The following is a 16,858-nucleotide window of genomic DNA, read 5'->3' as shown; positions in this document are numbered from 1 at the left end:
ATTCCATCTTTGTGTGTTGTCAATTTAATTTATTCCATCCTTGTGTGTTGTCATTTTAGTTGATTTCATCCTTGTGTGTTGTCATTTTAGTTTATTTCATCATTGTGTGTTGTCATTTTAGTTTATTCCATTTTTGTGTGTTGTCATTTTAATTGATTACATCACTGTGTGTTGTCATTTTAATTGATTACATCACTGTGTGTTGTCATTTTAGTTTATTTCATCATTGTGTGTTGTCATTTTAGTTTATTCCATCTTTGTGTGTTGTCATTTTAATTGATTACATCACTGTGTGTTGTCATTTTAATTGATTACATCACTGTGTGTTGTCATTTTAGTTTATTTCATCCTTGTGTGTTATCTTTTTGATTTTCCTCATCCTTGTGTGTTGTTTTTCTAATTTACCCCATCCTTGTGCGCTGTCAATCATTATTTTTTAAGCTTGTGTTGTCATTTTAGTTAATTTCATCATTGTTGGTTTCCCATTTAGTTTAATGTGTGTTTAATTTGTGTTGACATTTCATGCCCGTATTAATTCTCTGATTTATATCATTATGTGATTGGTTCCTCCGCTAAGGTGTGGAAGCTTGTGCTTACTTTCATTTTGTCTCTATTATAAGGCCATATTCGATACAATCAGGATAGTCGAAAGTTATTCCTACTGAAGAAAATATACTGTACATATCTGGACTATCAATGATCAATTCTGTTTGTGTGTGGATGATTAAACCATTAAGGTACTGGAGCTGGTCGGATCAGTCTATCAAGGTGAAATCCACCGCAGCATCAACCAATACTATTACTCTGTCTCATCCGCCACACTACGGACTGAAGACCGGTAACTATACTGCTTGCAACTTTCTCTTCGTCTCATCTCTTCCACGTTAAGAAATGATGGCAAGAAAATACTGCTCATATTTATAATGTGGAATTAATAATTTTCCTTCGTTCGACTCATCACTGCTACTGGTTTCGGAATGGTAAATGTAAAATGTCCATAACCTCATTTTAATCATGCTGTCCTAGCCTTAACATTACGTATTTTGGACTGGAAATACAGACTGTAACAATGTAGGATTAGCATACGTCGTTGTTAACTCTGAGGTCTGAAAACGGTAAATAGTTCACGTATCCATAACCCTGATTCCTTCAGCGTGAATTGTCATGCATATTTACGGTTCCCTTCAGGTCATTTCCATCTTGGTCACAACCATCAGTACGGATTTCAACAACAAGGCGGTTACTTTCGGATCATTAACGCCCTCTCTGAACTCGACGAGCCGGTAGGTGTCGTTACAACTTTGCTGATAGTTGACTTTACCATTTAGCGGGTAATTATAACTAGTGTAAAAATTAACATTTCAAGGTCAAAGTTCAAATATTAAGTTTTAGCAGGCTTAATTTCCGCGATCGTCCTATCTTATGTCCATAATTTATCTATTACACATCATATGGGTTAATCCCGGGCTTGATCGTTCAAGGTAAGAACATTCAGTGAATTTATTTTTAGCGATGATAATATTTAGTGTTTCATAGTTGTTGTTTTGTGGAGTAATTCGGGAGATTATGACATTGTCTATTCCTGAAGTGTTTCTGCTACTTCTTTTTATACAATTATCACCCATTCGCCTTACTAATTTCCTTAGTGGTCCATCGGCATTAATTACGACATTTACCAAAGTAACAGAAATCTCAAAAATAATGCAAAAATGTTTAAAGATTATGTATCACTTTTTGTATGAATTGATTATGTATTTATTGTCGTTTAGGTATAGAATTTTGATACATTTTTGTTCAACAATCATTATTTTAACTCCCGGAAATAATCCTTTTCAATAATTTTTAAAGATATTTCGCTGTTATGATGAAAATAGATCACGCAATTCTTCACTTCGATGAAATGCATCTGACAGTATATGTAGCATCCCTGTATATCGGGAAAAAAAAACATTATTTTTGGTGTTCAGGGCGAGTACTACATCGACAGGACCTCCGGTCTACTTTATATGTGGCCGCCAACAGGAAATCTGGGTCAGCATGACGTCATATACGCCTCAGACTTAGACCACTGTTTCACGTATGTTACCTCGAGCGAATTATATAAAATGATTTCTTTTTCGGCATAGCCGTATAATATTCTTTTGGCCCCGGATATGACGCGACAGGTGGCGTTACTGGTCAAGATGAAGTATGTGATTGGTCAATGTGGCGGTACATGCAAAATGCAGATATACAATTAAAAACGAAACAAAGTTCAGATTTAATGCAAGCTGAATAAGTGTATGTATATTTCAAATGCCACATTAATAAAATTATATCCCTGATTCAATTGCAGTCTTGTTATCACCAAAAATTATTCAAACTGATATAATTTTGTTATCCATGCTGAAGCGTTAAATAACCACCAGCATTAAAACTATGCCGTTTATCTTTTGTAAAGATATTTCTTGTTTAAAGGTTTTTTTTCGAATATAGGACCCAAATAGATGAGTTAGGTCAATCATTGAAATGTCGAACATAAACTCCGATCTCTTTGGAATATATAAAGTAGTTAATATCTTGAAAATGATTCAATTATGATATGAACATTAAGGACAACGAAAGGATACATCCAAGAATAAGTATTTAGATTTGTTCACGTATATTTAATTAACTCCTGGTTAACATATTTATCTTATTTCATAGTCTAGATCATACTTCGAACGTGATATTTATTTCATAGTCTAGATCATACCTCGAACGTGAAATTTATTTTACAGTCTAGATCATACTTCGTACGTAATATTTATTTTATAGTCTAGATCATACTTCGAATGTGACATTTATTGTAAAGTCTAGATCAAATTTCGAACGTGATATTCATTTTGTAGTCTATATCATACCTCGAACGTGATATTTATTGTATAGTCTAGATCATACTTCGAACGTGATATTTATTTCACAGTCTAGATTATACCTCGAACGTGATATTTATTTCACAGTCTAGATCATTCCTCGAACGTGATATTTATTTCACAGTCTAGATCATACATCGAACGTGATATTTATTTCACAGTCTAGATCATTCCTCGAACGTGATATTTATTTCACAGTCTAGATCATACCTCGAACGTGATATTTATTTCACAGTCTAGATCATACTTCGAGCGTGATATTTATTTCACAGTCTAGACCATACTTCGAACGTGATATTTGAAGGCTTCACACTAGAGGCTTGTCGCCATTACGGCATCAACATCCGGTACGGTCAAAATATCACCATTCAGAGGATGGAAGTGAGGAACACAGGTAATATAACATGGAAAATACAGTTCACTTAATATAGGACCCAGACATTCACCATCTTAAACACCATCATACATCACCACCTAATGTATAGGACACATGAAACATTATGTAGTACAGGACACGTGCAACACCATATTATACGAGACACGTGCAACACCATATAATACGGGACACGTGTAAAACATCATATTGGTTAAAAATAAAAGCACTTGAACATAACCTTAGCCTCATATAGACAAAAGTAACATAATATGGCAAATACCTAAATAAAGGCCTCTGTATCAAACTATTAAAATAAGTGTTATTGTACACACTACAGAATAACAAGAACAGCAACGTAATCTCGCAGATAAGAAAACCGTAGTGGTGTTTTTGAAGGATTTATCGCCTCGCGATCCGGTAATACTCGATGCATTTTTACAACCCTTTGATTAAAAAGTTTTTCAATCAAGCATCGAATGACTGGCACATGTATCTGTTTTAGGTTCGTACGGAATTTCCTGTAAAAGTTGTCTTGGTGTGAATATAACCGGATGTGATATTCATGGCGGTGACGGCGGAGTCAAAGTATCAGGTTAAGTGTACATTATTATCTCAGTTCACCATAAACTGAATTGACATACCTCGATACGAAAGATATCATGTCGATATGGATTTCATTAATTTAAAAAAATGATTTTACAAACGCCAAGATTATGTAATAGATAAGTGCTGTTTAAATAATCACAGCTATTTATGAGCTGTCTAAGATTGTCAGTGAAATATTGTTTCAACCTCGACCATGTAACTTTTTTTCTCATAGGAGGTACCAGATCGACCCTGTCACCCTCCCGGATATCGGTGGTCGACAATATTATACATAGCTTCAGCAGAGAGACGGCCGTCGGGGCCAACGCCATCTCCGCGTCTGGCGTAGGGATTTACATGGCTCATAATGAACTCCATACCGCCCAGTACACCGCCATCAGATGGAACGTGCGTAACTGTGTAGCATGTATATAGTAACCATAATGAGTTTTGAAAGGACTTTTCCCACAAATACATTTTGCCCACAAACATATTAATTACAACATAGTCAATAGTTATGTTTATATGAAATGTACATATAGTATCTGCAAATGAAGTGAGTGTACACACCCTAGAATGTCCTACATGTGTGCTAGGGTGTGTGGTGTGTGGGTGTGTGGTGTGTGGTTCACCAACCATTTTACAACATGACGTACATTAATGAATGGAACAGTAGATGTAGGGACGCTGGAACAGATTGATAAGATGGAGACAGTATGCAGAGAACTCCTCTAAACGATCTGACACCAAATTTATATACATGTAGGAGAGTGCAATAACACTATTTTATACCACATCAAATCTAACATAGTTTTGGGTACATTTTTCTGATACTTTGCACAGCCAGAAAGCACTGATATGAGAGGTGTTCACATGTGTCCATAGAAACCGAACGACTGGAACAGTGTGTTAATTAGAAAGATGAATGGACTGATTACACCCAGATTGACGTGTTTATTTCAAGTTATGCATTTTCTCACCCAAGTAACACGTGACGTTCTATATTGTATTTTCATTACTGATATCAGATTATTTGCTCAGTCATTAGATTTCTTAATATCATCGAAAGAAATGCATTTTAAAAGTTTAACATGTAATATTTCTTATTAATCCAGCATCTACCATATTGCGGAAGGACCATTTCATCACGATATTAAAACATTTTACATGTAATTATGTTATTTTGGAATCGCTTACCGGCATGATCTATGAATCGGTTTACATCATATCAGCTGTGCATTGAGTAGGTTATCTAATTTTGTAAGAAAATTACATTTTTTTTTATTTATCCAGGGAAATGATCACGTGATGGAGTATAACCATGTTCATCATCTCTGTCAGAACTCTAGCGACTGTGGAGCCCTCCACACCGGACGTGACTGGACAGGAGTAAGTAGCTACTAACCGACTGTTATAGAGCTCAATGGTATACATTGTAATATATTGATGGTACAGACACCAATAATAACATATACATGTTGTTACGGGGAAATAACAGAAAGATGAAACTCAGCAGCTAAGTTCAAAACACAATTTCATGATATATACAAACCTAAATAAGTTACAGACAATTAAAATGGAAGTGGTGTATCAAATCAGCTCTGTTAATTACTTATAACAGATGTCCTTGGGTAATTCTTTCCTATCGTTAATCCAGAATTAAGAATGTTTATAAATCCAACAGTTCACAGTTCCAGGAAATTAACAATCCAACATAAATCATATAGCCCTCCTTAACACTTGTAAATATGTTCTACCTTTAAACACTGGTATATAACAATGTCACAAATGCAAAACCAAATTATCTATGTTATCTTTTATTTAATGACCTCCGTGAAGTTGATTACTTATTCCTTATTCAAAATAACATCGCGAGTTGTATCAAGTAGTAATAACGACAGTACAGACAAGTAAATTGTCGAATTGTCGAGGCAATCTGCCCCTTAATCAAGACACAGGTAAATTACATACGGTCACATATAAACATAGAACATGGAACAGTTACACAAATATAGTAGGTATTTAAATAACAAAAAATATCGTAATGTTGTAAAAACGACCCCCCTCGGCCAATACTTAATTCGCCGAGGGCCTATTATGATTAATTAGGAAACATCTTAGGTGGTGTACAGATGCTAAAAGTAAATGAATGAATAAATAAATAAATAAATAATATAACTTAAAGGTTTAACAAAATAACATCGCGGGTTGATTCGATGTGATGGCAGTCGTGACTAGACCCTGTATATATATATATATATACATGTAATATATATACGATGTCGTGATTACATGACATTGTAAGTTAATGATAATGCATTGTTATCATCCTTGTATGTGTTATTTGTACAGAGGGGGTGTGTCGTTCGATTCAACATTGTACACCACGTCCTCCGCCTGTACCCCGGGGCCGACGTCCGGGGGGTGATGTTGGACGATCAGTATTCCAGTGTCGATATTCACAGTAACGTCTTCTATAATGTAAGTAGTTAGAACTCGGCTGTGTTTGGGTCGAGATAGTAATGTGTCATTCCCCTGTCACGTTCCAGAACACTCACACGAGAATACAATAGGATATTTAATCACTGTCACAGAGTGCAATTCGATGTTAAATGGGAAAACATATCAACCAATCGGCATTCGATACAAAATTGAAAATGTGATGGAAAAAAAAATTCTTGTGTATTAAATTTAGCGATTTTTTTTATGATCGTGTTAAGCGAAACAAAATTTTCCACAGAAATTACCAATTAAACAAACTATCATAATGTTTTAGAAAAATTCTTAATGTTGAACTGTTTTTTGTGTAAATGACGTTTTTTCTTTTGTCTGCAGAATGATGTTCACGTCAATATAGGGGGTGGTCGTGACAACATCATACATAACAATGTGTTTTACGAGGCAGTCAAGTCATCAATGCAGGTAGATTCCAGAGGAGTCCCGCATAGCAGTAATGAACAAACGTTACAGAAAAACCTTCACGTAAGTACGAACGATTAATCCAGAGATTTGTCTTTTTTTCAATTGCTGTTTTGGATTTAATTTAATTCTTCTTTTTGGGAATGGACACCAGGTGTAATACAAAGATTTCACCAGTGTGTGTCATCACTCTATAATTAGTTGGATATCTTGATGGTCAAACAACCAAAATTGATTGCCTTTCTTCCCAGTCATATGATGATATACCAATAAATACATCAATGTTTGTCAGAAGAGGCGAACCCTCACGGAACTTCTGACCTCCATTTCCTTGAACCTTCCAAAATAGCCTGTATAAATATTTCTTTTCTTCATAGGTTGTTTTCTTTCTTTATTTTTTAGTTAGAATTATGTTTTCGCATGTAATTTGTTTATACAAATGTTTTTTATTACAAGGCTGTGCCATACACAAGTGCCCTTTGGGCCCAACGTTATCCAAAGCTAGCCGTTATAGATTCAAACGCGCCTGACGAACCACGTGGTATGTATAAACAAAAGTGTTCTTTTAGTTGTGTTTGGTTGATGCTATAATAAAGCTACGGTAAATGCGCGTGTATACGTCACAAACTGCCAATGTGTTGATTATTTATATCAAAATAACGTATTATAACATTACACTACATACATTTTGATAAAGGACAATCGAATTACTGGATTTCTGCATGACTGCTTTTTTTTGTGTGTCTCAAAGAAAAATATCACATTAAGACATTTATACAGAGAGATTAGGACACTTACACAGGGACATTAAGTCACTAATACAGAGACAGTAAGACAATAATACAGGGACATTAAGACAATATTAATACAGGGACATTAAGACAATAATACAGGGACATTAAGACAATATTAATACAGGGACATTAAGACAATATTAATACAGGGACATTAAGACAATAATACAGGGACATTAAGACAATATTAATACAGGGACATTAAGACAATAATACAGGGACATTAAGGCAATATTGATACAGGGACATTAAGACAATGTTAATAAAGGGACATTAAGACAATAATACAGGGACATTAAGGCAATATTGATACAGGGACATTAAGACAATGTTAATAAAGGGACATTAAGACAATAATACAGGGACATTAAGGCAATAATACAGGGACATTAAGGCAATATTGATACAGGGACATTAAGACAATATTAATACAGGGACATTAAGACAATATTAATACAGGGACATTAAGACAATATTAATACAGGGACATTAAGACAATAATACAGGGACATTAAGACAATATTAATACAGGGACATTAAGACAATAATACAGGGACATTAAGGCAATATTGATACAGGGACATTAAGACAATATTAATACAGGGACATTAAGACAGTATTAATACAGGGACATTAAGACAATAATACAGGGACATTAAGACAATATTAATACAGGGACATTAAGACAATATTAATACAGGGACATTAAGACAATATTGATACAGGGACATTAAGACAATATCAATACAGAGACATTAAGACAATGGCACAGATATATTAGGACACATACAGAGACATTACAGAAACAATGTTATGTGATAATTATTAGTTCAATTTCAGTTTTACTTACACGTTTGATATTACAATGTATTCTACTGATTCAGGAAATGAAATATCGGCAAACATTTTCTACAATACTGCTGCCCCGGACTTTGTGGGTCCAATCGAACACCAACACTGGTTTAATATCTCAATGAACCATCAGGTACTTTGTCATTTCTGTGTTACCATGGAATATCAGTTGTAAAGTAAGACAATAGCTCATAACAGCTGGAAATGTAAATAAAACAGAGAATATGTTGTTTCGTAAAAAAAAAAATAGTACTTACGTATCTGACAGCTTTTTACGTTATGAAACCTCACCATAATACACACAAAGAACACTTACATTGTAGTATCGTCAGCTTTAATATTAATGGAGTGTAGATTGTAAAACAGGTACAATAAACTTTTATATTATACATAGCATCTTATTGAAGGAAAGATTTAGGGAAACTTTACCAAGACAAACGAGATTACTGTCATTCGAACAATTGTTTAAAATACCCTGCTGTGTTTTGTTAAATGCTCGAAAAGGTCATGATAAAGTATACTGATGATGTATCTTGTCATGATAATCATTCTCATAATTTTGGTGATTTAAAAAAAAAAATTATACTCTCGAAGTTGGCTCTCTCCTTAATATTTGATTGCATTTAAAACTTTTAACAGGCTCTGGGTCCAGCTGATTTTAATGATCCGTCATCAGCCGACTTCCGGCCCCGCTGTTCACTTTCGACCTTTACAAACTTGGTCCACTTTCCAGACCCTGTTCGTCAATATCAGGTCGGCCCGAGAGGTGCAGTCGGTCCAGTATACAAAGGACATGGTATGTTTGTTTAATTACATATGGTAGAGTGTACATTGATTTTGTGAAAACACGGGGAAAGGAGTGTGTGTATTAAGCAAACTTAATTTGTTAAACTATTATATGTGTAATATATAACGTTATACCATTAAATATGTGAATGTAGTTTCATTGAATCAGTAACAATTGTAGGTTCGAAACGTGACGTCAGCACTGAAAATCGGGATGCCCCTACTCCCTGTACTACACACGCACCATCAGCACTCACACCGGTGACGTCATACCTGCCGGACGGGTCGCACGCAAATACCATCAAGCACACGCCAAACGAAGGCAAGAGGACTGACTTTTATCCATGCTGTAAAAAACATCAATTACGTCAAAATCAATAATATATGTGTTTATCTTAAAAAAATCTTTTAGCGAGAAATTCAGGTGCGTTCATGAAAAATGAATAACATATAAAAAGGCACTTTTTCAAATTCTTTGTTAATCAAGCTCATACTTGTAGGTTGTTGGTTTAGTGCTGAAACCTGTCCGAACCATCCTGGCTTCACATCGGGTCTTCAGCGTGACGTGGACGGCGAGAAACACCTCAACACGGGACGTAATGAGACGGCGTGTTTGGACCGTGTGCCATACCTGGTGACCTATTGTGGCAGCCAATCAAAGTTCTCCGTCATCTACGGTCCTACGGGTTAATAACATATATTCCAAATACATTGGCTCATTAAGAGAGACGAAATGCAACTTTCATAAGCCAACAGGATATCACATCTCGTTTTATATTTTGGAGGGTCAAACATATAGTACCTCTAACATTTTACAGTAGGATAATATATATACATTATATATATACATGTATGTCTAAATCAATCATCGCTCGCACGTGAAGGTTTCTGTACTGTTTTTTGTCCCATTCCCAAGGTGCCATGACGTTAGGAGGGTTTGGCTGCTACTTCGCTCAGTATGGCTGCCCAAAACACAATACTTATCACGTGGGATTTATACGAGACACGTGGGCGGAACAGCATCAGAACGCTGGCCATGACGAGAAAGCTTGTTTATCACGTGCTGTCGCGGAGTGGAGGTATTGCGGATCCGATTCTACATATCCCCTCACTAGTATTTATCTTCCTACAGGTAAGAGAGAATGTTTATATAACTCGTCAGAGTTATATGAGTAACGACATGTAAAAATTGTCGTTATTCTAATTCAAAATCGACAAAAGGGGGCAACAAATCAAAACGTATATACAAAGAGGAAAATGCATTATGATAGTTAGACTATGTGGATTCTGCTTCACAACATCTTTCATATCCTCAAACTAGGAATCAGCGTGTTGGCAGGGTAACGCCAGCCACAACGAGCAAATGGACCTGATAATTTATCATAGTCTACGTGTTTACAGCACACATTTTTCAGACTTTTTAAGGGGGGGGGGGGGGGGGGGGGGGGTACGGGGCTATTACGATATACATAGACAACCACACGTTAGGAAATTAGGTTAGGTGATGCTACTATCTAGAAATGGAAAAATAACAGAAATAGAAGTCATCAGACATATTTTACAGTCTAGAACCTTACATCCGGTCTCGGTGATGTTGTAGCTACAGATCGATGAAACCAGCTTAAGAATGTACATGTATAGTGTTCTTGATCTAAAGTTCTTAAGGGTATGTTCAATCAATAGGATCAATGTTTATTCATTCATTCATTCATTCTATTCATTCATTCATTCATTCATTCATTCATTTATTTAAATACAACACATATTTGCAAGGCCTTCTTTCCAGTACAGATAAGCTCTTCAATATTATCAGCCACGTATGAATACAAAATAATTATATCAACTGCGGGATACTGCTATGCCAATAGGTTGTTGGCTGGAAGATATTGTAACCAATTAATTCCATTTAATAAATATGCTAAAGCATATATGTATTGTGATAGTAACTGTATTTTACTGCTTTGAAGGAAAGCGAGTAACTGCGGCGGGCGGATGTTGGATTTATGTCACAAAATGTCCCGGTGACCCAACAGTTAACATACCACGTGATTTATTCTATGACGCATGGGGAGCGTCCAACGTGGGATCAGGTAACGGTATTATTATCATTACCAAACAGTGTTAACGTTCCTACCCACACCATCGCTCACATCAAACGTAACCTACATACAAACAGTGTTAACGTTCCTATCCACACCATGTGCTCACATCAAACGTAACCTACATACAAACAGTGTTAACGTTCCTATCCACACCATCGCTCACATCAAACGTAACCTACATACAAACAGTGTTAACGTTCCTACCCACACCATCGCTCACATCAAACGTAACCTACATACAAACAGTGTTAACGTTCCTATCCACACCATCGCTCACATCAAACGTAACCTACATACAAACAGTGTTAACGTTACTATCCACACCATCGCTCACATCAAACGTAACCTACATACAAACAGTGTTAACGTTACTATCCACACAATGTGCTCACATCAAACGTAACCTACATACAAACAGTGTTAACGTTCCTATCCACACCATCGCTCACATCAAACGTAACCTACATACAAACAGTGTTAACGTTCCTATCCACACCATCGCTCACATCAAACGTAACCTACATACAAACAGTGTTAACGTTCCTATCCACACCATCGCTCACATCAAACGTAACCTACATACAAACAGTGTTAACGTTACTATCCACACCATCGCTCACATCAAACGTAACCTACATACAAACAGTGTTAACGTTCCTATCCACACCATCGCTCACATCAAACGTAACCTACATACAAACAGTGTTAACGTTCCTATCCACACCATCGCTCACATCAAACGTAACCTACATACAAACAGTGTTAACGTTCCTATCCACACCATCGCTCACATCAAACGTAACCTACATACAAACAGTGTTAACGTTCCTATCCACACCATCGCTCACATCAAACGTAACCTACATACAAACAGTGTTAACGTTCCTATCCACACCATCGCTCACATCAAACGTAACCTACATACAAACAGTGTTAACGTTCCTATCCACACCATCGCTCACATCAAACGTAACCTACATACAAACAGTGTTAACGTTACTATCCACACCATCGCTCACATCAAACGTAACCTACATACAAACAGTGTTAACGTTACTATCCACACCATCGCTCACATCAAACGTAGCCTACATACAAACAGTGTTAACGTTCCTATCCACACCATCGCTCACATCAAACGTAACCTACATACAAACAGTGTTAACGTTCCTATCCACACCATCGCTCACATCAAACGTAACCTACATACAAACAGTGTTAACGTTCCTATCCACACCATCGCTCACATCAAACGTAACCTACATACAAACAGTGTTAACGTTCCTATCCACACCATCGCTCACATCAAACGTAACCTACATACAAACAGTGTTAACGTTACTATCCACACCATCGCTCACATCAAACGTAACCTACATACAAACAGTGTTAACGTTCCTATCCACACCATCGCTCACATCAAACGTAACCTACATACAAACAGTGTTAACGTTCCTATCCACACCATCGCTCACATCAAACGTAACCTACATACAAACAGTGTTAACGTTCCTATCCACACCATCGCTCACATTCAAACGTAACCTACATACAAACAGTGTTAACGTTCCTATCCACACCATCGCTCACATCAAACGTAACCTACATACAAACAGTGTTAACGTTCATATCCACACCATCGCTCACATCAAACGTAACCTACATACAAACAGTGTTAACGTTCCTATCCACACCATCGCTCACATCAAACGTAACCTACATACAAACAGTGTTAACGTTCCTATCCACACCATCGCTCACATCAAACGTAACCTACATACAAACAGGGACTTGACTGGACGAGTATTTTTGGTTAAAAAATGATTCACAATAAGGTAGTATATTTTGATAATATTTGTTATTTACTACGAACACTTAGTGGCCATTACGTAAAATCAGCGATAATTGATGCAAAATTTGATCAATTTGCTCAAAATCATTTGCTACATAAACTTAATCATGACATGCGGAAATTATTCAGCTTTTTACTTATTCAAAAATTGAAACGATTGGACGAGAATTTTTGGAGAAAAGTTGTTCACTCGATGTTATCTCGCCATGTCGTTAATAACAGACAGTTTCAAATCTCTGTATGTACGTCCCAGATATACACGATCTCTATATTTCTGTATAACATTGAAATATCAAAAAAGAATAAATAAAACAAATAACACAGTCGTGTTGACGAATTTGTTGGCAATGTACCTGATGACGCTACGGTGCTGTACTTTTGTAGTGACTTTGTGGTACTAGTGGTATAAGACATACGTATGGTACTGGTGTTATATATATGTGTGTGTAATTCAATTCGTGTTTACCTGTGGTCAAATAACTGCACGCAGAGCAATTATTAATAAGAGGCTAATAACCGTAATTTGCGTCATTTTTCCACTTTGCAAGAAATTCGAACACGACCATAAATAAACTTCTTTTCCCTCACCGTCAAAATTGTCTGAAGATAACGCTTTCCTATCTTTTGCCTGGTTTGGTTTTTAACCCAACACTTCACATGTTTTATGTATCTATCAGACCAAGACTTGATAGCTTGTTTACAACGAGCCGACGATTTCTGGTTACGATGCGGAAGACATGCAGACTCGCCCGTGACAGCGTTCTATCGCCCGGATGCAATGTCAAGGACAGTTCCCTGAGGTTATCCTGCAAAGCTTCTATTAGTATTTCAACAAGACATCGAAATGTGTTATTGTAATTACGTTTTAAATATGTCGGTCAATAAACATATTATTCTAATAATTTACAAATAAACTGTGTTTGTAATGTATTGGAATGAAGTAGGACAAATCAGAAAAAAGTACTACCGTGTTTTTAACGTCAGAATGCATTTGGCACCTGCCGTTATAGTCCTGCAATATATGCAATTTTGTTGGTGTAGGATTACGTAGTTCTGTCTCAATCTACATGCGTCCCCAGATAAACTATCCACATGTCTTAGACTCGTATGTTCACCCTGAGTCCATATGCGGGAACATTTCATTTAAGCCTAAAACCAACCGTGTTTACGTAGTCAAATGTTTACAATTCTATAAATAGCTTCGCAGTCAAACATTCCATGGGATAACTATAGCTGTCACATGACCATCACCAATCGGCCAAAATGGCGGTTATGTCTAATGTAACGAAACCAGCGGCCGTTCGCAGTTTCATATTTACATTTTTTGTATTTGTATCTCGCTAAAATACGCAAGAAATATCAACAGAAATTGAAGGCAAGTTGTATCAAACTACATTGCCGTTTTTCATGAGGATTTTATTAAATAAGATTATCATTTGTTTAGTTGAAAAGAATCTAACGATTATGATCCGTGACTGATGTACTGGCTCATTGTTTGTCAAAACTGTAGGCCTATACATGTATATATGTTTCGTCGGACAGCGTGACCGAAAGCACGACCACAGTTTTCTATCGGAGGTAAAATATTTGCATTTTCGAGATGTTACTAGGGGTCATAAATCATATGTTTGCTAGACCTAATTAACATAATATAAATAGAAAAAACTTTACTCCAACAATGTTAGAGGTTTTACACGGCGAGATACTTTTGACAGCAGTCGGCAAAATCATATCCGATAAAAAAAAGAGTCGACCAGCGGCCTCTTATGTCATAGGAGTAGCAAAAACTTATGCTGTGTACATCTGCTTGTACATGTAACTGTTAATAGACCGATTTGTCCCTCAGTTGATTTTTGTTGTGGAAAAGTTTACATGCAGCTTTACTGATTCAGAAGTATATTGTGATGACTTTTCAACCTCGGTGGGCCCTTCAGAAAACACCACACAACACAGAGGTACAGAATAATACAAGGTTTATTCTTACACATTGCTTATAGGTACAATAATAGTTGTGTCGGTGAAGTCAACCGCAGATTCTACCACACTCTCACCCTGGGATTCTCACCCTGGGTAGAAGTTACCAAGTTCTGGGGTGGACTTCATCCCTAGACTGTTGGTAAACTCACCCCTAAATGAGCCTGCGACATGTTGTCTGCTCCACTCGCTGTAGTGTCACTAACTGAGGTCTGCTATTGCTCTGCCTGTCCACACTGGGTGCCTGACCCACATGCTTGACCCCGGTTAGGCAGTCAAGCATGACACAGGTGAACCAGTCACCAGAGTAACAATGCAGTGCTGTAGCAGACGACAGATTATATCACATATAAACCAACATAAATTAAATCATTAATTTACACAGGTGACTAATTGCACTTAAAGATATACACGATGCCGTAAAATAATTAATTTGTTACATTACCCCCCTCTAAGATTAGGCATTTGTCTCAGATGGGATGGATTGTAAGTATCTCATGTCTATAACTTTGATTAGTCCAAGTATTTACAATGCCATTAAAGCAACAGTAGGAATGCAAATGTTCTACATGTATTAACAGATAGAGTCCTACATAGTGAATTTACCTAGAGCTACATTCAATTTAACAAGTTGAAATCTAAATTATTTGTTTATGAAACAAAAGAGCATGGCATTTATAACAAATTCTGTACAAAAATATAACGAACATTGAAAGATTACGCAAAAGAAATAATGTTTCACACGTTTGAATGAAATGAATTAGTGTGAAATTACTTTCTCCCGTGGGTAGTCCGCTAGGTGGCAGTGTGCAATCAAGTACGTGTACCCGAGTATAGTCGGGTGCACGTGCTGTATGATCAGTTCAGGCAGCGCACCGGGCGAGGACAGACGTTAATTTTCGTCTTGTTTAAATTTTTGTGTAATTGAAATGTAAGAATCTATAAGGTTATGTTAGGCTATCAGTTACACAAATTAGCAATTAATTAACCTCTGTCTTATTAATCAATTCCTGACAAATATAATTATCACTGTTTATTGTTCTCCTAATGAATTAAATGGAAAAAAAACTGAACGATGATGACAAAAATGATTAAGTTAACCAGTTATTTGTTTACTGGCTCTGAGAACTGAAAAACAGTAGTAAATAGAAACATTCTGTACTATCAACAAAATAAAACATCAACTAATTGTTGAATTACATGTAACACTCCAATGAAATATTAGCAAAACTGTTTCTCTGATTATTGTTCACATATATCATGTTTGCGAATCAAAGTTCAGCACAAAAGAGTACTAATTTAGTCCGAATTGTTCACATTTCCCCCGCGAATCCGATCACCGCACAAATTGTTCCCACAGTTGTTGTTTTCCTTTGACATCAGGAAAATGTCACTTTTTCAAGGTGTGATTCCAGAATTTTCTCGAACCCCAACGAGTTGTACTCTCTGGCTTCCTGGATAATCTTTTTGATAACACTCCTCTCACGTGGCAAGGTTTCCGAATCCGTTGTACATCTGTTCCTCAGGTAATTTAGAATAAAATCAAAAAGGGTTGGGTCTCTGTAGATGAAAAACTGTTTCTCGCCCATATATCCAAGTCTGTCGTCTGTCATGAGGGCAAACACACTCTCCGGAGCAGCCTGGAGGCTTGGGAGGGATATTCGGAACACTTTCCCTCCCACATCAAGAGTAATAACGGACTTCTCAATTGTGCGGAAGCGATC

At 36.6% G+C, this 16,858-nt stretch overlaps 1 protein-coding gene across 3 annotated transcripts in view; it reads left to right on the top strand.

The window, feature by feature from the left end:
- LOC117333194 overlaps nt 1–16,858 on the top strand; it is a 51,280-nt gene that overhangs the window by 12,120 nt on the left and 22,302 nt on the right. Inside the window, exons 7-23 of one of the 3 annotated variants that reach the window (XM_033892365.1) lie at nt 738–838; nt 1,189–1,283; nt 1,968–2,077; nt 3,167–3,288; nt 3,773–3,862; nt 4,091–4,263; nt 5,149–5,244; nt 6,208–6,336; nt 6,691–6,837; nt 7,231–7,315; nt 8,453–8,553; nt 9,060–9,216; nt 9,388–9,528; nt 9,707–9,892; nt 10,123–10,338; nt 11,174–11,296; nt 13,838–14,074. In XM_033892365.1, the coding sequence (XP_033748256.1) occupies nt 738–838; nt 1,189–1,283; nt 1,968–2,077; nt 3,167–3,288; nt 3,773–3,862; nt 4,091–4,263; nt 5,149–5,244; nt 6,208–6,336; nt 6,691–6,837; nt 7,231–7,315; nt 8,453–8,553; nt 9,060–9,216; nt 9,388–9,528; nt 9,707–9,892; nt 10,123–10,338; nt 11,174–11,296; nt 13,838–13,959 (2,194 nt within the window). In that variant the 3' untranslated portion in view covers nt 13,960–14,074. Of the gene's footprint in view, nt 1–737; nt 839–1,188; nt 1,284–1,967; nt 2,078–3,166; nt 3,289–3,772; nt 3,863–4,090; nt 4,264–5,148; nt 5,245–6,207; nt 6,337–6,690; nt 6,838–7,230; nt 7,316–8,452; nt 8,554–9,059; nt 9,217–9,387; nt 9,556–9,706; nt 9,893–10,122; nt 10,339–11,173; nt 11,297–13,837; nt 14,075–16,858 lie in introns of those variants that run through there. The other 2 variants (XM_033892364.1, XM_033892366.1) reach the window with 2 other exon arrangements.

This window comes from Pecten maximus, chromosome 8 (genome assembly GCF_902652985.1).
Source record: "Pecten maximus chromosome 8, xPecMax1.1, whole genome shotgun sequence".
NCBI classification, from domain to species: Eukaryota; Metazoa; Mollusca; class Bivalvia; order Pectinida; family Pectinidae; genus Pecten; species Pecten maximus.
Note: the sequence above shows the minus strand (reverse complement) of the source record. Positions and strands in the feature narration are given on the sequence as shown.